This window comes from Arachis ipaensis, chromosome B3 (genome assembly GCF_059453495.1).
Source record: "Arachis ipaensis isolate K30076 ecotype BB chromosome B3, ASM5945349v1, whole genome shotgun sequence".
NCBI lineage: Eukaryota > Viridiplantae > Streptophyta > Magnoliopsida > Fabales > Fabaceae > Arachis > Arachis ipaensis.
Genome location: NC_142438.1, coordinates 53,118,216 through 53,142,374, shown reverse-complemented (window position 1 = coordinate 53,142,374; position 24,159 = coordinate 53,118,216). Strand labels below are relative to the sequence as shown.

Here is a 24,159-nt window from a genome sequence, read left to right as displayed (position 1 = left end):
TTAGTAATCCCATTTTTAGTTCGACCTCGTCTAGTCGCTTTATATGGGTTACTTTTTATAACTTCTTGCATTAACTTTGCCTTTCGCCATTTTACCTTGCCGACCTTTTCTTGGTCGGGCGATGAATCTTGCGTTCTGAGCGTAAATTAATGCGTCTTGGTAGGAAACTTTTTCAGGGAATCTTAAAATTTTATTCAATCAATAAGATAAAAAGTAAGAATGTGTACATGCGAGTGCTTACCCTTTTAGTCGGGCAACTTTTAGATCTTGGCCTAGCACCTTATTAAAAAACCTTTTAGGAAAAAGAGTGCGCCTTGGCCTGAGATCTTTTTCTAGCTATAGTACCTTCTTAGGTTACAGGCATGCCATGACCTCGGGAGCTCCCACCCTTGGAGGTCGGCCACCCTATAGGAACCTTTTCCTAGTACTTCTGTGACTCAGTATGGCCCTTTCCAGTTAGCTGCTAGCTTCCCTTCTTCTGACTGACCTACTCCGATATCATTTTGGATTAAGATGAGATCGTTGGTGGCGACGCTTCACTGGATTACCTTCCGATTATATCTTGAAGCCATTCCACACTTTAGCGCTTCCTCTCTAATTTAAACTCTTTCTCGGACTTTTGGAAGTAGGTCGAGCTCTTCCCTTTGTGCTTGGGAGTTGGTGTTTTTATTGTAGAGGATCAAATCACTCTAGGGGATCCTTCTTCTACCTCTACGGGGATCATTGCCTCAATTCTGTAAGCAAGTCAGAAGGGTGATTCCCCCCGGTGGTGGAGTGTGGTGTTGTTCGGTATGCCCATAGGACTTGTGGGAGCTCTTCAACCCAAATTCCTTTTGCGTCCTGTAGTCTCCGTTTTAGTCCGGCCAATATGACTTTGTTGGTGGCTTCCGCCTGTCCGTTAGTTGTGGGTGTTCTACAGAGGTGAACTGGTGCTTGATTTTCAGATTGGCAACCAGGTTCCTGAAGCCCGTGTTGGTGAACTGAGTGCCATTGTCTGTGGTGCTGGAGCATGGGACCCCAAACCTTGTGACAATATTTTTATATAGGAACTTTTGACTTCTTTGGGCGGTAGTGGTGGCCAATGGTTCCGCTTCAATCCATTCTGTGAAATAGTCTATTCCTACAATGAGGAATTTGACCTGTCTTGATACCTGGGGGAATGGTCCACTCGAGCCCCCATTTTACAAATGACCAAGGTGAAGTGACACAGATGAGCTCTTCGGGTGGTGCGATATGAAAGCTGGCATGTTTCTGGCATGGTGTGCATGTTTTGGCGAACTCCGTTGTTTCTTTTTGCAAGGTCGGTCAATAAAAACTAGCTCGGAGTAGCTTTTTGGAAAGAGCTCGTGCGCCAAGGTGGTTGCCGCACATGCCACTGTGAACTTCTTCTAGGACTTCCCTTGTAGCAGAGGTCGGGACGCATTTTAGGAGGGGTGTAGATATTCCTCTCCTATATAGGACACCGTGCACTATGGTGTAGTACTGTGCTTCTCGTACTAGCCTTTTTGCCTCCCTTTTATCTGCGGGGAGTGTTTCGGACTTGAGGTAGTTGTTTATGGGAGTCATCCACCCTTGGTCCTGGCCTGATATGGTTAGGACCTTCTCTTCCTCCGAGGTTGATGGATTTTGCAATGTTTCTTGGATGAGACTTCTATTATTGCCCCCTGGTTTAGTGCTGGCTAGTTTCGAAAGTGTGTCAGCTCGGGCATTTTGTTCCTGAGGTATATGGTGGATCTCGTATCCCAAGAATTTTTTGAGATGTTCCTTGGTCTTGTCTAGGTATTTCTTCATGGTGGGATCCTTGGCCTATTAGCTCCCTTCTATTTGTGAGGTGACTACTTGCGAGTCTCTAAATATGGTAAGCTTTTGAGCTCCAATTTCCCTAGCCAGTTTTAAACCAGCCAGTAGGGCCTCGTATTCGGCTTGGTTGTTTGAGGTAGGAAACTTGAACCTTAAGGAGAGTTTGAGTTGGGTTCCCTGGTCACTTCCTAAGATGACACCCGCTCCACTCCCGGCTTTGTTCGATGAGCCGTCAACGTAGAGGTTCCAGTTAGCGGGGGTGCCTGGGGTGTTAGTGTACTCTACGACGAAGTTGGCCAAGTATTGAGACTTGATAGCTGTCCGAGCTTCGTACTTAAGGTCAAATTCGGACAACTCCACTACCCATTGTAGGATTCTTCCAGCTAAGTCGGTTTCTTGTAAGATATCTTTTATGGGTTGGTTGGTCCGTACTCTGATGGTGTGGGCTTGAAGATACGGTTGGAGTCGTCGAGAGATGAGTATAAAGGCATATGCGAACTTCTCTATCTTTTGGTAGTTTAGTTCAGCCCCTTGTAAAGCCCCTTGTAGTTTAGATGGGCTGTTGTCCGTTCTCGTCCTCCCTTACTAGGGCTGAGGCTATCGCCCGACTTCCCACGGCGAGGTAAAGGATCAGTTCCTCTATTTACCGGGGTCGGGTTAGGACGGGTGGCTGTCCTAGGAACGTCTTGAAGTCTTGGAAGGTTTATTCACATTCTGGGGTCTATTCAAACCTCTTTCCTTTCTTTAGTGTTGCGTAGAAAGGGAGAGATCTTAAGGCCGATCCAACTAGGAATCTAGACAGAGCCGCTAGTCTTCCGTTGAGCTGCTATACCTCTTTGACACAGGTCAGGCTTTTCATGCTGAGTATGGCCTGACATTTATCTGGATTTGCTTCAATCCCTCTCTGAGTGAGCATGAAGCCCAAGAATTTGCCAGCCTCTACCGCGAAAGTGCACTTTGCGGGGTTTAGCCTCATCCCGTGCTTTCTTATAGTGTCGAACACTTCGGCCAGGTCGAGTAGTAGTACTTCTTCTTTTTGTGTTTTTATCAACATATCGTTTACGTAGACCTCCATCAGTTTTCCGATGTGGTTGGCAAAAACTTTGTTCATTAACCTCTGGTATGTAGCTCCTGCATTTTTAAGTCTGAATGGCATGACTACGTAGCAATAGTTTACGTTTGGGGTTAGGAACGAGGTTTTCTCCTGGTCGGATTGATACATCAGGATTTGGTTGTACCCCGAGTAGGCATCCATGAAGGAAAGGTACTTATATCCTGATGAGGCGTCGACAAGGGTGTCTATATTCGGGAGTGGATAGGGATCTTTTGGGTAGGCTTTGTTGAGGTCGGTGTAATCAGTACACATCCGCCACTTTCCATTCGACTTTTTGACCAGTACAACATTGGCTAGACATAATGGGTACTTAACCTCCCTTATGAACCCTACTTCTAATAAGGCCTGTACCTGCTCCTCCACAACTTGCGATCTCTCTAGACCGAGCTTTCTGCGCTTCTGTTGCACTGGCCGGGATCCAGGATATACTGCTAATCTATGGCACATTAGCTCGGGATCAATACCGGGCATGTCTGCGGCCTTTCATGCGAACAGATCGGAATTCTTCCTTAAGAACTTTGTCAGTATCTCCTTTAAGTCTCCTTTTAGGTTTGCCCCTATGTTTGTTGTTTTGTCTTGAGTATCTCCGATCTGAACTTCTTCGGTCTCGCCTTCTGGTCGAGGACGAAGTTCTGCGTGAGCTCGGGTTCCCCCAAGTTCAATAGTGTTGGTTTCTTTTCCTCTAGGGTCGCCCTTAAGGTTCAGACTATCGTTGTAACAGCGTCGCGCGAGTCTTTGGTCTCCCTTTATGGTGGCGATCCCTTCTGGAGTTGGGAACTTCATGCATAGGTGCAGAGTGGAGACCACTGCGGCCAGCTGATTTAGCGTTGTCCGACCTATGAGGGCGTTGTATGCGGGGCTCACATCGACTACAATGTAGTCTATGCTCAGTGTTCTAGACCGTGTTTCTTTTCCGAAGGTTGTATATAGTGGGATGTACCCAAGTGGCTGGATTGAGGCGTCTTCGAGCCCGAATAGGCTATTTGGATATGCTCTGAGCTCTTTCTCTTGTAAACCGAGCTTGTTGAAGGAGGATTTGAATAGGATATCCGCGGAGCTTCCTTGGTCGACTGGTGTTCGATGGAGGTTAGCATTGGATAATATGATGGTAACGACTACGGGGTCATCATGTCCAGGGATGATACCCGCAGCGTCTTTTTGAGTGAAGGTGATAGTGGGGAGGTCGGGTGACCTGTCCCCTTCTCCGACACGGTACACCTCTTTTAGTTGTCTTTTGCGGGATGACTTAGAGATCCCTCCTCCTGTGGATCCTCCATTGATCATGTGGATATGTCTCTCAAGGGTGTGAGGGGGACGTTCAGCTCGTCCGCTCTCTTCGTCCCTTTTTCTCTTTTTTGGTTCATCCGCTCTGTTGGCTAGGAACCGATCTAGTCTCCCTTCTCGAGCCAATTTTTCTATGACATTCTTCATGTCGTAGCACTCATTGGTGGGGTGTCCATAGATCCTGTGGTAATCGCAGTATTCGGTCCAACTTCCTCCCTTCTTGTGTTTAATCGGGCAAGGAAGTGGGATTTTTTCAGTGTTGTATATTTCTCGGTAAACATCCACAAGGGATACCCGAAGAGGGGTGTAGTTGTGGTATTTCCTGGGTTTCTCTGCGGATTGGTCTTCTTTTTTCCTGGACTCTTTATCCTTATCCCGAGGTGGGTATGGGAATCCGGTTTTTGAGGTTTCTCCTAATCGGGAGTTCTCCTCCATATTGATGTATTTTTCTGCCCGTTTTTGTACCTCGTTCAAAGATGTTGGGTGCTTCTTGGATATGGAGTGGCTAAAGGGTCCTTCTCGTAGGCCTTTGATGAGTCCCATGATGGCCACTTCTATAGGGAGATTTTATATGCCAAGGCATGCTTTATTGAATCTTTCCATGTAGCTACGGAGGCTCTCCCAATCTCCTTGTTTAATTCCTAGCAGGCTTGGAATGTGTTTGGCTTTATCCCTCAGAATGGAGAACATGGCGAGGAACTTTTTAGCAAGGTCATCGAAGCTCGTGATTGATCTTGGAGGCAAGCTGTCGAACCACTTTATTGCCGTCTTGGTCAAGGTGGTCGGAAAGGCTTTGCAGCGGGTTGCGTCCGAGGCATCCGTGAGGTACATCCGGCTCCTAAAGTTGCTGAGATGATAACTTGGGTCAGACGTACCATCGTATGGTGTCATGTCAGGAGCTTTGAAGTCTTTCGGGACTTTAGCCTTCATGATTTCCTTTGTGAACGGGTCTTGGTCCTTGTAAGGGCTATCCTTACGTTCGGATCGAGTGGTTTTAGCTTTGAGGTCGGCTTCGAGTTTTAGGAGCTTGTCTTCCAGCTCTCGACGCCGCCTTGTTTCTCTCCGGAGATTTCACTCAGATTCTCACGTACGTTCAGCTTCTTGTTCGAGCTGTTTGAGGCGATCCTGTTGTTCATAGATGGCGTCTAAAATTTCTGTGTTCTGAGGTTGCTTATCTCGCTTGGATTGGGGTGTGTCCTTTGGTGTGGCATCCGTGATCTTAAGCGGCGTTTCTTCTTCCAAACCTGAATTATGGTCGTTAGTAGGGTTGTTTGCCATGTTGGTGGGATGACTTCCAGGTCCCCCGGCAACGGCGCCAATGTTCCAAGGGTTACCTAAAATAAGGAGGTCGATCTCGGATGAGATCTTCAAATCTGGACTGGGCTGCTACGTCCGACTTGTTGATGTAGGAGATGCTGCTGGTCCTTGCTCACCGGAGGGGGGGTGGTACCTGCAAGAGACTCCGATGCTTAAGTCAGTACCGACTTTAGGCAGGTTTTTTGTAGAATTGGAGTATGAGTTATACCTGGGTGCTCCAGTGTATTTATATTAGTGCTTAACGATCTTTCTTTGAGATAAGTTTGTTATCTTATCTTATCTTTTGGATGAGATCCTTATCTTTTTGGTCAGCCGCCTTCTAGGGAGCGGTGACTTTTTTATTTTGGGTCTCTTTGGGCCTTGTTGTGATTTGTCCGAATTCTTTATGAGAGTTAGCTACGATAGGCCGACCTTTAAAGAGGTCGGTCCTTTTTCTTCGCCCAACCCGGGCCTTATAGTTTGGTCCAGGGTATGAACAGTAACCGTCTCTATAAATGAATGGTAAACATTAATAAACAATTATCTCCAAAGTTTCCTATTTTATTCAAATGCATTAATTTAAGCTCGACAAACCGCACAAAGTCATTGCCCAACCTAAAATGGTCGGCAAGACAAAGCGACGAGGTACAAGTTAATGTAAGAAGTTATTCAAGCGATTCGTATAAAGTGACCTTTAAATAGGTCGGATAAAAAATAGAGTTGCAAAAATAACTTGAAAAGAGGTCGATTCCACAAAGTTGGACCCAAGAAAGAAAGGAAACTCAAAAGATATACAAGTAACCCATACAAAGCGACCCCCAATAATAATCGACTATGCAAAGTCGGGCCCAAGAAAGGAACTTCAGCAATTATAAGAAAGCACCACAACGAAAACATTGCAAAAAAACATGTACTGAACACTACTTAAAAGTTGTCAAAACAACTAAAAGTAAAGCACAGTGTTCAAAACAATTGCGAAACAAATCATGAACACTACTTGAAAGTTGTCAAAACAACTAAAAGTAAAGCAAAGTGTTCAAAACAGCTGCAAAACAAATCCTAAACACTACTTAAAAGTTGTCAAAACAACTAAAAGTAAGATGAAATGTTCAAAAAGCTACAAGCTATTACAAAATAAAGTTTCACTAGACCCACAGGTCGGGCCATCTCAAGAACAAATTAAACAAACTAAAGAGATCACAAAGGGTCAAGGTTCTCCCCCGACACAACATCTTTAGCCGGAGGCGACGGAGGAAGCACAGAAACTGGAACTGCATCGATGATCTCGGGAGAAGCAGCCACAGTAACAACCTCTGGAGTGTCCTCAGCTCGGGCCTCAGGAGTTGAAAAGGACGGGCCAGTCTGGACTTTAGGATCAGGCATAGATACCTTGTCCTCATCAGGGGCGGGAACGATCTTCCCTTCAACCACAACATTATCCATACTAAACAAAGAAAGATTAAGGTCGGGAGCCAGAACTCGGACCTGAGCCTTTAAGTTTTCGTACATCTCGTTCATCCCCCTAACCACATGGCTTTGAAGCTTGGCATAATCATCCTAGGTTGACTGGAGCTTCTCCTTCATGTCAAACAGCTCCCCATAAGTGCGAGAATCTTCTCAGCCCTCTTTTTCATCTCCTCAGCCCTCTTTTTCATCTCCTCAGCCAGCTTTGACGCAGCCTCAGCCTTGGTAGCCTGGGCCTTAGCTTTCTCCAAGTCTGACTCAAGCTTGGCATTTTTCTCCTCCAACTCAGCCTTTAGGCCATTCAACCTCTCCACATCAGCCCGAGTAGCATTCAGAAATGCCCCAGTGGCATTAATAGGAGACTTTCTAAATTCCTTGGCTAGATGTGCTCCTCACTCCAACTAAAACCATCAAAATCCTTGTCATTGATACCCACTGCCCCAGCAGTCTTCTGCTTCTTAGGGGCCAGCCCCGAAGCGGTAGGAGACGAAGGCGCGCCCGAACTCGGCAAAGGCGGATCGGGAGGAATCAGGTGGACACCAGGAGTAGAAATAACTTTTCTCTGACCATCAGGACCCAAACTCGGCTTCTTCGGAGGAGGTCAGGAAGAAGCTCTGGATTCTTGACTCTGGAGATTCTGGGCAGCAACCGTCTTCTTGGTCTTACGTAAAAACCTCATCGAAGTGGACCCTGAAGCCATCTCTGAGAAAAAGAGGGAAAACACGAAATTATTAAACATACACGCATAATAGATGGAAAAAGACATAAAAACAAGAGGTCGAGGAACTACCTAACTCGGACTAAAGAAGGCTGGGATCCCCCAAGAATTTCTTCGTGTCCAAGTGAGGAGCCCGACCCCAATACTCTTCCAACACACCAACAAAGGCCCGCTCCACCTCATCTAAATTATCTAAAGTGTACTTAACCACCACAAAGTTCTCTTGCCAACAGAGGGGAAAGGAACACTCATCGAAGATTGAGAAGACCTTCCTACCTTGAGTGGCCCAAAATAAAATCCAAGAAGCCTTCCCCTTTTGCGCCCCGGGTTTGGTTAAGACAAACACGTACAGGAAGAGACTAATAGAAGGTCTGACACCTAGCTCTTGACACAGAAGTTGAAAAAATTTTCATGAATGTCCAAGAGTTAGGGTGAAGCTGGGAGGGCACTATATTACAGGTCCAGAGGATCTCAGTCTCGAACTCGGAGAAGGGAAGGGTAATACCCAACTTGGTGAAAAAATAGTCATACGCATAGAAAAAAGGACGCTCAGAACTATCCAAAGGAGGAAAACAAACCCTCTTCTCAGGATCAGGGACGACTAGCTCATAGTCCTTCTCATCCTCCGTATTAACACAAAACCTATGGAATCTCCTAAACTGATTGCAGTACTCCCGATCTACTACAGTCACACAAGAAAGAACTACAGAATCTACCCAGTCATGAAGCCCAGGGGGAACTTTGGTAGACATTTTCATTAGGACCTTACGGGACATAAAGATACACCTACAAATATAACAGCAAAAGAATTCGTTACTACAAGCAACCCGGACAAGGGGGCAAAGAGGTTGGACAAATCCTCGAAAATCATCAATCGCCCCCTTTCTTTTCAAAAAGGATTACATTTAAACCAGAAGGCGCCACTCCAAATGGAGGCAGTGCAGCATCATAGTGACACCTTCAGGGGCAGCACAAACAATCAAGGGAAGCCAACCACCCCTCGAAAGTCCACAAAAGGTCGAAACAAAGAAGATCCCCCTTTTCCCACAAAGAAATCGAGTAATTCCCGAGAATGCTGAAAATCAAAATTTCTTCCCAAATCATTTACCCAGTTAAAAGGCACCCCTACCTTGCGACGTTGTCGCACTGCAGCGACATTTTTGGGAGCAACACAAACACAAACAGCTAATAGAAAAAAGGCACTGAAACCCCAAAAAAGAACCTTTTTTCACCAAAATGCTACCCCAATAGATAAAAAAGTTTCGAAACCAAGAGAGGCGAAACAAGAAACAAAATAAACAATCCAGAGTCAATAGGTCAAACAAAAGCTCTTTTCAAAGAAATGTAGAGAACTATCGTCAAAATAGAATCAGGCAACAAAAACTCCAAATCAAGCATTCATTAAAAATAATTAGAAAGGCAGCAAGAAAACAAGGAAGAAAAGAACTGCTTCAAACTAACGTTCTCGAACCCATACTTTCACTGAACGTTAACACCACTAACGTTCTGAGCTAAAGTCTCTGCCCGCTTCAAACTTTCTCTCTGCAAGTAAAGCCAAGCCCAATGAAGAAAAGAACTGCTTCAAACTCAAAATCCAAAGGCCCATACCCAAGACTTGAAGAGCCAACTAGAAGAACAGAAGAGTAGTATATATAGGAGTAGCTTTGAATTAAATTGGGAGAGTTGGAAATTATAGGGAGCCTCTTGGCATAGAACTACTCTCTGTATTTTACTTTCTCTGCACTTCTAGTTTCATCATGTATTCTCCATCTTTGTTTTCATTTTCCAGAGCTATGAACAACTAAACCCCTTTCATTGGGTTAGGGAGCTCTGTTGTAATTTGATGGATCAATAGTAGTTTTCATTATTCTTCTTCTATATTTTCTCTTGATTTTACTTGAAAGCTTTCGATCTTCATCTAATTGGGTAGTTATCTTGGAAAAGAAGCTATTCATACTTGGATCTCTTCTGAACCTTGAAAGAGGAATGAAGAGATCATGCTAGAAATGCTTTCTCATGCTGGACCAAATTAGGTTTGGATGGATATGTGACTATAATCCTCTCAACACTTGATTTGGGAAATGCATGTGGTATAATCAGTGACCATACTTCATCTCTTCTCATGAGCAATTGACCAAGGAATTGGCTATTGATCAAGTTTTGAGAGATTGAATTACAAGAAATTGTAATTCGATCACTTAAGATTGCCAAGGAGATCAATGAGTGCATTGATTGAGGAAAAGATGAAAATGAAATTGATCCGGAGAATGCAACATCTCCCAAGCCCAATGAACTCCCCATTTCTGATCTTACCCATTCTCTTTAATTTCTGTTATTTACTCTTATGAGCAATTCCCCATTCCTATTTATAATTCTGCAATTTACTTTCAGTCATTTACTTTCAGTTCTTTAATTCTAGCATTTACTTTTTCTGCCATTTACCTTCCCGCCATTTTATTTTCTGCAATTCTCAACTCAAATTCTGGATTCGCTCAACTAGGACATTCCTCTAATTAAAGTTGCTTGATCAATCAATCCATGTGGGATTCGACCTCACTCTATTGTGAGTTTTTACTTGACGACAAATTCGGTACACTTGCCGAAGGAAATTTGTTAAGAGACAAGTTTTCCGTGCATCAGCTCTCAAAGTTGATCTTCATATATTTCGGGGTCCCAAATCTTATTTATACACCCGTCTTCAAGTTGATCATCAAAGTTCTATTTGGGTAGCAAGCAATCCTTAGAATTCTCATAAAGACATCCAAACATCCTCCTAAATCCAATCAATTGAGCATGACTCCTACCTTTCCATCTAATCATTGATGATGCAACCACAATGAACCTAGAATGGTGTTTCCAACCACTAACCATCTCCCTTTTGCTCTTAAAGCTACAAAGAGCTCTAAGTTGACCATCTGTCTCAAGCAAACCATATTCAAGTGGAATAAGAAAGCTTAAGGATAAGAGATTTATCCTCTTGAACGAAAGAATGGATGGTAATGGCTTGGGGAGAGGTGTTTCCAATGGTCTTGTAAGTTCTACTCCCTTGTGCTCTTCTTTGATTATCTCCACCTCATGGCAATTTTCTTCCAATTCAACTTCTTCCTCACCAAATTCTTCTAGCTCTTTCCCATCACTCAACATCAACCTCAAATTTAATGGGAAAAGACTCCTCAAACTCAAAAGAATTGTGCGTTGGTGTGGAATCATCATCAAGAGGAGGATTTGTTGCTTGTTCAACTTCTTCCAATTCTTCATTCACAATATGCTTTGGAGGTTGCGCACCCTCCTCAACATCAATTTCAAACTTCTCGGAAGAAGGATCTACAACTTTAGATTTCCATGGGCATTCAACATCTAATAAATCTTCAACCACTTCTTCCTCTTCAACAATTTCAGCTTCCTCCACTTGTTCTAATACAAAATTTCACTCGTCATCCTCCACTGGAGTTTTCAATCTCTCTTTCATACTACGCTCTTCACTTGTTTCTCCATAATTGGCAATGAGAGTACCTTGAGTGCATGAGTGTTGTGAGGCCAAGTTGGTTACTACCTCGGTCAAGGTAGCCATGGATTCGTCTTGCCTCCTTAGAGCTTCAAGTCGCTCTTGAAAAATGGTGCGACATTCTCTTAGCTCTTGGAGATATGAAATAAGAGCGTTATCCATCAAGGTTTGGGGTGAAGATGAGGATTCATTATTTGGGAGAAAGGGTTCATAATAGGAAGGTGATTCATATTGGTGAGGGTATTGATGTGGTGTATATAGAGGTGGTGATTGTCGGGAGTATTGATGTTGGAATGGGGGTGGTTCTAAGTATGGTTCATATGGCTCATATGGTTGTTGGTATGGTGGATATGGGTTAGGATCATATGAAGGTGTTTGGTGGTATGGGGCTTGTGAATAAGGTTGAAATCTATGTTGAGGAGGGGGTTCATAAGCATACGATGGTTGTGGTTGATAACTACAAGGAGGTCCACCATATCCATTAGATTGGTATGCATCATGATTTGGATTATTCTCGTAGTATACCAGATGAGGTTGTTGCCATGAAGATTGTTCATATGCTTGAGGCTCCTCCCACCTTTAATTTTTTCATCCTTGATGCAAACCTTCATTGTAATTTTTATTTCCTACAACATAGTTAGAACCAAACTCATAGCCAAAAAGATGAGAATTCATAGTGAAAAGAGAAAATCAAAACAAAATCTAATAAGAAAGAAAGAAAACAAACTCCTACAACTAGCAAAAACTAACAAAGAAGCAAAAGACAAATATATTCACAATATCCACATATATACAATAACTAATAACAAGCACACATTTGCAATTCTCTGGCAACGGCACTAAAAACTTGATGGAAGGAAATCATCGGTTAGGAATTTTCACAAAAATAATCACGTTGCAAGTATAGATCCAAACCGATAGACAACCCTTAATCAAAGTTTAATTTATTTGTCACAAGTGCAAACCAATAAAAAACCGAGAGTATTTAAACCTCAGGTCGTCTGTCAAGGAATTGCAGGGAAGTGTGCATATTATTGGTTATGAGAAAGTATTTTTGGGGGTTTTTAGTTTGATGAATGACGATCGGATTTTCTATCGGTAAAGAAATTCACAAATATATTATCGCGTTGTAAGTATAGTTTCTAAACCAACAGAGAATCCTTTCGTACAAAAGTTTGGTTGTCACTTAAGCAAACCCAAATAAATTTATAATCGAAGTATTCAAACATCGGGTCGTCTTCTAAAGGAATTGCAAGGAAGTATGATTTATTATTGGTTATGGAAATTGTATATTTTTGGGTTTTTGGAAATAAGGAACAAGTAATTTAAATGACAAGAAAAATAAATTGATAATAATAATAAAAAAAATCTCTTGGCAAGATATGAGAATTAGAAGTCCTATCCTAGTTATCCTTATCAACGGTGATGAGAATTGGGTTTTAATCCCACTAAGTTAATCTTTGCTGGATAAAGGAAGGTCAAGTGGACTAATCAAGTTGATCCTCAGATCCTAGTCAATTCCTAAAGAAAGACTAGAGTTATTAGAATTCGAATCAATTAGCAAAAATAACAATTATCAATCACGATGAGTTTGATAATTCAAGAGTCTCCAATTAATCAATTAAAGCCAAGAATATAAAAAGCTAAATAAAAAATCATAAATCTAAAATACCTCAATTGCATTAATAAAAGAAAATCAATTTAGACATAAAGAGTTCATAAACTAAAGTGATAAAATAAATAAAAAGAACATTGAACCTGTGATTGAAGAAGATGAAATCCCAATCCTAATATAAATCCTAATCCTAATCCTAATCCTAAGAGAGAGGAGAGAACCTCTCTCTCTAAGAACTACATCTAATCCTAAAATTATGTATATGAATGTATGATAAGTTGTTCTACGTCTCTCCTTTGATTCCTCCATTCTCTGACTTATATTCTATGTTTCTGGTTTGGATTTGGGCCGAAAAAAGGGTTAAAAACAGCCCAGAAATCGCCTGGTACGTATAGGTCGCGGCAAAGTGACGCAGAGGCGCCGTCCACACGTTCGCGTCGCCTGGCTTTGGGGCAGCTATGGCAAATTATATATCGTTGCAAAGCCCCAGATGTTAGCTTTCCAACGCAACTGAAACCGCGTCATTTGGACCTCTGTAGCTCAAGTTATGGTCGATTTAGTACCAGGAGGTCAGGCTGGACAGCTTAACAATTTCTTCAACTTCTTGTATTCCTTCCATTTTTGTATGCTTCCTTTCCATCCTCTAAATCATTCCTGCCCTGTAATCTCTGAAATCACTTAACGCACATATTAAGGCATCGAATGGTAATAAGAGAAGATTAATATTAGCAAATATAAGGTCAAAGAAGCATGTTTTTAATCATAGCACAAAATCCGGAAAGAAAACGTAAAACCATGCAAATAGTATGAATAAGTGAGTAAAGAGTTGATAAAAACCACTCAATTGAGCACAAGATAAACCATGAAATAGTGGTTTATCAATGAACAAGGAATATAAATATGCAAGAAAGTAAAGCTAACAACTAAGATAATATAAATGCTAAAATACTACTCATGGCAAGGATCAAGAGTCAAGAATTTACATCTTGTATCATTGACCACAACATGGTAATTACAAAGAGTTAATTCTACTTAGATTTTCTTTAACATCGAAGGGTTAAGTCAAGTGGACGTAATTGGTCATAAAACTAACTAACAACCCTAAATCATCAATGACACTGGACATCAATGACATCAAAGCACCTAAGTTCTCAATCTCAAGCCATGAGTACAAAAATCTACTCAAACACTTGGAAGGCATAAAAGGAAAGCATAGTAAATAGCAAGAATTAATAAAATCTATGACTACCAAATACAAGATAACAATAATAACAACTCAAATAAATATCAATAAACAAAAAAACATCAAATTGCATTAAATGAAAATCAAAAGTAACAAGAGTTCATAAGCATAAAAACAACAAAATAAAGGAAATAACAAGTAAAACTACAAGAACTATAATGCTAGAACAATAAAAAGTAAAGAAAATTAAATCAAAATAATAATTGAAACCTAAATCTATGGAGAGACCTAAAACATGGCTAAAACTAAACCTAATTGCTCTCCCCTTGTTCCTTCTTGAATTTGGCCTCAAATACTTCATAAATAAGTTGGATTTAGGCTTGAATGAATCCATAAATCGCCAGCCACATTTTCTTTAATGAAGTCACGTGCCGAGTGTACGACGAAATCTCCACTCACACGTACGCATGGCCATCAATTCCACCAAATTCTCATTTCTTCATGAATTCTCCATTTTGCATGCTTTTTCTTCACTTTTTTAATCCAATCTTTTCCTTCTAAGCCTGAAATCAGTTAACAAGCAAATCAAGGTATCTAACGGAATTAAAGTGAATTAAATTTGGCAATTTAAAGGCCTAAAAAGCATGTTTTCTCTCTTAAGCATAATTTAGTGATAATTTACAAAACCATGCTATTTCAATGAATAAATGTGAAAAAAATTGATAAAATCACCAAATTCAATACAAGATAAACCATAAAATTGTGGTTTATCAGAGCCTATCCTGCTTCCTCCTAGATCCCTCTATCTCTCTCCTTGGCTATACCTTTACCTCTTTCTGAGTGTTGAGGTATAAAAAGTACTCGATCGTTATTATGGTATTCTCCACTTTGTGATTCTGAATCTGATGTACGTAGTACGTTCATTTTCTGGGTGAACATCCACCATGCTTGATGGTTGGCTTCCAAGTCCTCGGCAATGACGCCAATGTTTCAAGGGAATACCTGAAACTAAAGTTGTAGGGGTCTAAAGGTATGGTCCAAACTCCTATGATTAAAGGTTCCGACTTGTTTACTAGAAGGGTAAAGTTGTCCAATATTTTTGAGTGGATAATGGTAGGAGGTACTTGAAAGGGACTCTAATGTTTAAGCTATAAAAATTTTTAGGCAGACTTAAGTGAAGATTGAAAAATACCTAAATTTGATAGGGTATTTTGTAGAGACAGATGATGACTTAGCCATCACTCTCATATATTTTTATTTGTGATAGTGGGTAATTTCTTCCTTAATATTAGAAAAGTTATCCTACATTATGGTAGTGGCTGAGTTGTGAATAGCATCTGAAGTAGTATTTGACAATGTGTTGTATATTTGTCATGCAAGTCTGGTTAGATGTAGGTTGTGAAACCCATGCTTCGAGTAATCGGGTGGATTGATCACCCGTGTTTTTAACTAACGTAATCTGAGTAGATATGTTGTACTTTTTTAACTTCTTGTACAAAATTAATTGGACTTGTTTATTTGGACCTTAAGTTTTATCTTTGAATAGAGTATGAATAATTATGTTAGAAAAAAATTCAAAAAAAAAATGAGAGGTTGAAGATGTTGTTACTATGAAAATAAATGAATAATAATAGATTTTTTATTGTAAAGTGAAAATTAAAAATAATTATAATAGGTATATATTAAAATTAATCATTAATATAAAATATATATTAAAATATAAAATAAATATTAAGAATTAATTAAATTATATATATATATATATATATATATATATATATATATATATAATAATAATAATAATAATAATAAATTTTAATAATTATTTTAGTAAATAAATAATATTTATAAAAGATAACGAAACAAGTGTGGAAACACCTCAATGTGATATTCCGCCTTCTAAGACTAAAGTCTAAACAAGGAAGGATACAAGAGAAAACACCAAACCAAAATAAGAAACTACAGTTCATCTCCATTACAACCCGTTGCTGATGTAATCCCTTGCATCACTTCTAGTACTTCCGCGTGGAATGTTAGAATAATCCTTTTGATAATAATAATAAAAATAATCTTTTTGACGGAGTTGGAGTATTCAATAAGAAAATTACTGTGCTCTAAAACTTTTGAGAAATATTTACACGTTTTGCAACATAATTAAGATGTATGTCAAATATTAAATTAATAGTTGTAATTATTCCTAAGATATAGGAGTATTAAATATAGACAATTTTGTAAAGGAAGAGAAGATACCTTTTTGTTTTTCAATTATTTTGTTAGTTTAATTTCATTAAATTTATAATTTAGTTTTTACAATTTTAGAATTTATAATTAAATCTTTATATTAGACTATTTATATTTTTATACTAGATATTAATTTTTAACTAAGTTTTTTTCCAAAATATAAAATCGTATTACCAATAATAATGAATTAGAAAAATAGTTTAAATCAAGTATATTCTGATTATTTCTAGTTTTCTTTGTTCAGCTCCAAATTCATATGGTTGGTTACATTTGAAATTTGATCACAAAAGATGTATCATGAAAGACTAATTTTGAATTAAGATTTTTTTTTAATTATTCTTAATAAGAATATATTTTAAAATATTCGTTTTATATTTTATATAAAATAAATTATAAAATATTCAAAAAAAATTTAAGACTATTATATTTATTTTATAAAAAATAGTAAATATTTAACTAAAAAACTTTATCTAATATAAAAATTTAATTTAAACATTAAAATATAAAAAGTAATTAAGTTATTTTCTTTTTGTTCTCGATTCTTCTCGTGCATTTGTCATGTCTCACGTCCCATAGTCCCATTCATTCGCATTTATTTTTAACTAATACAGAATGCCATACTATAACTGTAGTCTTTGATTTTCATCTTATTTAGAGTTTATTTCTTTATATTTACATTTTGAGTAATACGCTGAATTAATTTTTAAAAAAAATTAATTGAATATTTTAATTTTTAATAAATTTTAATTACACATTAAATTAGGTTAAAAATTTAGATAAATTATTCTTTATTATTATTAAATAAAATCATAGAAATCTTTAAAAAAATTTAAAATTCTTACATCAATATATTAATAAAAAAATAATCTGATATAAAAAATATAAAATAAAATTTAATAATTAAAATTTGTTAAAACAAAAATATTAATTAATTAAAATCTCTTATAGTTTTTTATTGTTTCCTAGTCAACCATTGTCGACCATAAAAGTCAGTGTTAATGAGCAACGTGGTAGGTTGAAAATCAAGCTTCTTGGTTCTATAAATCCCCAGACAAGACTATAGGAATCACCAATCATATACCAAAATCTAAGTACATCTCTTATTTCTCTCTAATCAATATGGCTCAGGAAGATGTGAAGCTCTTGGGGGTTGTGGGAAGCCCGTTTGTTTGCAGGGTTCAGATTGCTCTAAAATTGAAGGGAGTTGAATACAAATTTGTAACACAAGATTTGCAGAACAAGAGTGAAGAACTCCTCAAATACAACCCCATTCACAAGAAGGTGCCAGTGCTTGTTCACAATGAGAGGCCCATAAATGAGTCCCTTGTGATTGTTGAGTACATCGATGAAGCTTGGAAGGGCAAATCCATTTTGCCCGCCGATCCTTACCAGAGAGCCTTGGCACGTTTCTGGGCCAAGTTCATAGATGACAAGGTAAATAACATTAATTCTCATCATAAATAGTACTTTAATTTTCTTTACATTTAAAAATGATGTAAAAATGTTTTACATTATCCATGAATTAAAGTCATAGATCCGTAATTATATTATTTTTTAACCATTACTTTAATTTGTGCAAATCCAGGTGTTCGGTGCTGCATGGAAATCTGTTTTCACCGTTAACGAGGAAGAACGTGAGAAGAACGTTAAAGAAACACACGAGGGTCTTCAGTTTCTTGAAGATGAGCTTAAAGGCAAGTTTTTTGGAGGAGAGGAATATGGCCTTGTGGACATTGCCGCTGTAAACATTGCGTTTTGGGTGCCTCTGGTTCAAGAAGTTGCAGGTCTTCAACTGTTCACTAATGACAAGTTTCCCAAACTCTACAAATGGAGTCAAGAATTTCTGAGTCAACCAACTATCAAAGAGTGTTTGCCTCCTAGAGACCCAATTTTTTCCTTCTTCAAAGCTCGCTACGAAAGCCTTCTTGCTTCAGCAAAATAGATTTCATACTAGAGAGGGGGTTGAATGAATGTTGGAGTTTCTTGTGTGGTCGTGTTCACGTGGAGTTTCTTGTAAACCTCGGATTCCTCCCTGTTAGAGAAATCCTAGGATCTTCTCGGTTAATAAAAGAGTTTGTTAATCATAATTTTCTTTCCTCATGGATTATTACACTATATTTGGTTGGAGAAAAAATTAGTGAAAAGAAAATGAATGAAAAATAATATTTTTTTATTTGATTATTAAAAAAAATAAAAAAAGTTTTGTATGGATTTCATTAAAAAATTTTTCTTTCCATCATAAACAAAAAAAAAAATTATATTTTGTATATTTTTAATATTATTTTTAATTATATTATTAATAATTATTAATATAAATTTAATTTTAATATATTATTATAACAAAAATTTATTAAACATTATATGTATTAGATAAATAATTTAAATCAAATATATAAAATTATAATATTTTATAATATTTATAAAATGTAATAAAATATAAATAAATAAAAATATTTATATTTTATTTTATAATAAAAATATTAATATAATTTTATATTATTATAATTTTTTATTTTTTTATTTAAATAAAAAAATTAATTTTTTTATTTATTTTTTATTTCTTTAAACAACACATAAATAATTCCACTTTTATTTCATTTTAAAAGCACAGAGAACAGCAACAAATTGATCAGTTGGACACTATTAATTGAATTTGACCATAAGACGAGTTTAATTTAAACTAAAAATGACTTGGTAGTGAATCGAATAAAAATAAAAGGAAAACAATTAAAAGATCAATTAATCAATTAAATTTATGTAATATTTAATAATTAATTAATTTAAAATAATAAATTATAAAATAAATTAATTTTTTAAATTATATATTTTATATATAAATATATTATTTTATTATATTTAACTTAATTTTAATTGAAGTTTGATTAAAATATTTAAATCTTTCAAAGATTTGATATTTTTGCCTTACTATTGGATTTTATTCAGGCTTTTAAAGACTACTAAAAGTGATTGTGGTTTCTTCTTTAATTAAGCTTTGAAATTCGTAATTTGTTTTGCAACCACTAATTAATCTAAAGAAAAGTTGGTATTTGGTCAATTAATAAAAAATATATATTATACAAAATAGATATAATTCTTAAATTTTTATATAAACAATAAGTCACTTCAAAGATAAATTTGTGTTGGACAAAATTTTATTGAAAATATTTAATAAGCCGCACTAAATAAATTTATGTGTACATAATTTATGCGGGTATATATGGATCGATCCAAATAAAGTTCTGTATTTGGTCAAATTATATGCACATTTATGACAATAAACTTGTGATAATTATTTGGTTCGATGTGAACAATAAATTTATTCAAAATAAATTATTATTTGACATGATTTATTATCAATGCATAATATTTGATTACTATATTAAAAATACTACTTATAAATTAATATTTTTATCTAAAGTCTAAATATTAATATTATGTTAAGTACTTGTGATGGTCCGCCATAATATAAATTTTATTCTTATAATATATAACTTGTATGAACATATTATTTTGATTTGAAGTTATGTATATCAATATTAGTCTATTTTTAATAAATAGAATTATTTTTCGAAATTAGAAAAGAATGAGATTATTGTTCTTAGCTACATGAATCTAGACTTTGTATTAAGGATTAAATAACCCCGTATCCTTCTTGGATAAAGTTTCAAAAGCGTAATAGTTCAAATGGCATAAGTATTATGATCATAAAGAATAAAATTTCAAAAGACTTACAAATACTATATGTGGCTGTAAAAAAATTTTCTTAAAAAATACAAAAAAGTGCTTTAATTAAAGTGATAAGTTTAAAATAAGTATGATATTTATCAAACTTGATTTCAATAAGACATACATAAAATAATTAAGTACGTTTTGTAAATGTCTTGACTTATTTTGAAATTAAATGTATTAAAGTTATAGTTGTCTAACAACATGCTCATGTATTTAGTTTTTTATTTTTTTCTGTAGCATAATTAAATTAATTTAACGTCAGTTATCAAGTTGTAACTATCAAAAAGTCTACATTGTGTGCAATAAAAGAAAAGTTAAAATAAGAAATGACTAAAATTACTTACTTGACAAGTATTCTTTAAGTATGTGGATTTAAAAAGTAATAAGTATATTTCAAAAGAAAAAACACAACATAAATAAATAAAGAATTTAGTTATTTCATTTGCATGTACTCAAAACACTAAAAAAAAAATTGTGAAGTTTATTTAGTTTAAATACTAAGACATATTTAGTGAGTAAATTTTAATTTTTCTATTCACTTAGGTTATCTATAAAAATTTCTATAAAATTGTATAGTGCTAAATGACATTGTTCATTCTTTTGGGTAATGACAACTTAGTAGATTACATTATTGTTAAAAAGTTATGTTATTTGAATTTGGAAGAAAATATAGTATATATATATATTTTGGTACAATTTTTTTTGTCCTAAATTTGTTTTAACTATTATTTTTCTTTGATGCTATCTTAATTCTATCTCATTTAAATGAAGTATGACTACTTGCATTGAAAATTATAGTTTAAATTCTTGATAAAGTTCTAAATTTTGGCTTAATCAACACTATCTTGAGAGTAATTTTTTTCTACTATTAAGATATTTTTTGAAAATAGAAAGTTGATAATTCTTTAAAAATATTGACTTTGGGAGAAAAGATAGTCAATAAATTATTTTAAAGACAAATTCAACACCTCAAAAACAAATGCTATTTGATATTTTACTAAAAAAAATATCTTATTTTATGTGAAATATTATATATTAGTGCTATGAGTAAAAGTTTAAATTTATAAAAAAAAAAAACAACATTTAAAACTTATCTTATTAATTATCTAAAGATATTAAATTATTAATATTTAAAATCAAATATGGAGATATAAATATGCTCTGTTGTAAATGACTTCACTCAATAAAGTAAGGCATTAGGTACAATACGATTCTTCAGTGTTATGGAGATATTCATGTAAGACTATAAGTCTATAATGATATTGGTTATATGTTAGATCTTACATTGCAGTAGATGAATATAAGAAATTGTTTCTCAATATTAATATTGATGAAACATTTGATATGATACACACAACTCTACGGTAGAGTTGTGTGGTAAGATTTTGAATTTTTAAAATTTAAATAATTAATTATTTATGTGTTATTATATTTATTAAAATTTTTAAAAATAATTAAATAAAATTTTATAATTATTAAAATTTAATTTAATTATGATTTATTTTAATAGTTTGAATTATTATTAAAAATTATTTTGATAAACAAAAATTTAAATTGATTTATTATTATTATTATTATTATTATTATTAAAATTTAAAAGAAGAAGAAAAAGAGTTAGACAAAGGCCATTATATATATATATATATATATATATATATATATATATATATATATATATATATATATATATATATATAATATGACACGTTCTCTTTATATTCTGATTCGTTAGGGTAAAGCAAACCAAAAAGTAATAAATTCGGAACTGAGTCAAACGTGTGAACTTTCCTCAAATCTCTCCTCAATCCCGAAAATGAGGCAACCAACGAAGATTCCATCCAGTTCGGTAACAAACAAATGCGCATAACCACCCTCAACAAACCCCATTATATACGAATTGCTCACTCAGTTGTAGGTATGCAATTCACTCTGGTTTTTTTTCTGAACTCTCTCATAACTCATACTTACTTGAGCGTTGGAGCTCTTTTTCAGGTACCCCACGCCGCCTCCCCAGAAGAAGACGACGTTCCGCCCTCTTTACTCCAAGGAAAGCTGGTTTGAGTCACACCAGAACGAGCTATATATACCTCGGAGCTTACTCTCAACCGGAACATTTGGCGCCCATCGTGGGGCCCGAAAACTCTCTAACCCCACTTTTCTTTACTCTGTGTATTTTTTTTATCATTTTTTCTGCAGGACACAAGAAATGGCGGACAAGTAAAGTCACGCTCCCTCCGACATCAATCAATTAGAGATTTTAGCAATCAATGAGGCCCTCAGGGCCGAGAACCAAAGGATGGCCGAGCTCCTGCGGCAGATGGAGCACGATCGTACCAAAGGGAAACACAAAAGTGCCGAACAAAAAGAGGACAATGATGAGCATACTTCAGAAACCAAGCAAACCATCCCCAAGACCACAAAGACAATCGTCAAAAGAACCAATCCCTTTACAAAACAAGTTATGAACTTCAAAATGCCCGAGAATCTCACCCTACCTTCGACTCTAAAACCCTACCAAGGAATAGGAGACCCAAATGTCCACGTCACTAAATTTTACGCCATGATGTTCATAAATAAAGAGTTCGACCCCATCTTGTGCCGAACCTTCCCAACCTTCCTAGACGGGGCCGCACTCATCGGGATCTCCAACTTACCCGAGGGTTCCATCTTAAACTTTGATGAGCTGGCCGACCAGTTCGTCAATCACTTCGCTGCGTCAAAGATCTATGTCCACAACTCCGATTATTTGAGTACCATTAAACAGGGGCCAAATGAAAGCCTAAAAGACTACATGACCAGGTTTGCAAAAGCAACCAATGAGATACCTAACCTAAATTCCGAAGTTTATCTCCACGCCCTAAAAAGCGACCTCCGACCGGGGAAGTTCCAGAAATCCATTGTAATAGCAAAGCCCAAGACCCTGGCCGAGTTCCGAGAAAAAGTAACAACTCAAATCGAAGTGGAGGAATTCCGAGCACTGCGGAGAGCAGAAAAGTCTACCCCGAATAAGGAGGAAGAAAGACGAAGCAGACACCCGGCCAGCAGGACAGACCAGAGACCGTTCAGACTAACACCCAAGTTTGACACATACACTCCCTTTAACACAAAAAGGGAGGACATAGTGAAAGATATACTACATTCCAAGCTCATCAAACCCCCAAACAGAGCTGGTACTTACCAGGACCAGAGGCACGTGGACAGATCCAAGTATTGTGCTTTTCACCAAAAATACGGTCACACCACAGACGGCTGTGTAATAGCAAAGGACGTCCTCGAAAAACTGGCACGCCAGGGACTGTTGGACAAATACATTGACACCCGCGGACGAAGAAAAAATACCGAACACATCGGCCACCAACAGAAAACAATTGACAACTCCCGAGACAAGGGAAGAAAGGTAGACAATGATAACAATCCACCCCGCAGAATAATAAACTGCATTTCTGGTGGTTTTGCAAGTGGAGGATGCACGAACTCGGCAAGAAAGAGGTCATACCGAGCTATGATGACTATGACAGATTCAACTATACCTTAGCCGACCAACAAGGACAAACCAGGAATCTCGTTCAGCCCCGAGGACTATAAGGCCGCTGATCGAAACCTAGACGACCCCATGGTCATCACGGCACAAGTCGGAGAACCTCTGGTAAAAGAGATCCTTATGGACCCAGGGAGCAGCGCTGACATATTGTTCTACTAAACGTTCCAAAAAAATGAACCTGAGCGAAAAAGTCCTACAACCATCCTCCGGAGAACTGGTAGGTTTCTCAGGTGAGCGAGTCTTTATCCGAGGTTACATTTGGTTACAGACTACCTTTGGGGATTATCCCAACAGTATAAGTTTAGAAATACAATATCTTGTAGTAGATAGCAAAAGTCCCTATAACATTATTCTGGGCAAACCATCGTTGAATGCGTTCAACGCTGTTGTTTCCACTATACATTTGTGTGTCAAGTTTCTTTTGTAGGACAACAAAGTAGTGACAATCCATGGAGACCAAAAGGAGGCCAGACAATGTTATAATGCCAGCTTAAAGGGCGAACAACCAAAGCATCCTGACCAACAATATGTCCAGGCAGTGTATAACTCGGAACAGCTACCTCCTCTGGCAGACCTAGATTCGAGGACCAACCACCAAGAGCGACAAATGCCACTTGACGACTGATAAACCCATATTTCATGAGTTCTTTTGTGCTTAATTTGAGTGAT

The 24,159-nt window shown here is 36.8% G+C and overlaps 3 protein-coding genes across 3 annotated transcripts; 2 read left to right on the top strand and 1 right to left on the bottom strand.

Annotated features, from left to right (window-relative positions):
* Positions 1–3,397: 3,397 nt before the first annotated feature.
* LOC148570656 (uncharacterized) lies at positions 3,398–4,345 on the bottom strand. Its single transcript, XM_088507118.1, has one exon. It carries the CDS (start codon positions 4,343–4,345, stop codon positions 3,398–3,400), a length of 948 nt encoding a protein of 315 aa, XP_088363244.1.
* Positions 4,346–17,264: 12,919 nt separating this feature from the next.
* Positions 17,265–18,307, top strand: LOC107630438 (putative glutathione S-transferase). Its single transcript, XM_016333558.3, has 2 exons — positions 17,265–17,654; positions 17,806–18,307. Exons 1-2 carry the CDS (start codon positions 17,340–17,342, stop codon positions 18,160–18,162), a joined length of 672 nt encoding a protein of 223 aa, XP_016189044.1. The 5' UTR covers positions 17,265–17,339; the 3' UTR covers positions 18,163–18,307.
* A 3,938-nt stretch (positions 18,308–22,245) lies between these two features.
* LOC107633074 (uncharacterized) lies at positions 22,246–23,484 on the top strand. Its single transcript, XM_016336707.1, has one exon. It carries the CDS (start codon positions 22,246–22,248, stop codon positions 23,482–23,484), a length of 1,239 nt encoding a protein of 412 aa, XP_016192193.1.
* Positions 23,485–24,159: the final 675 nt, after the last annotated feature.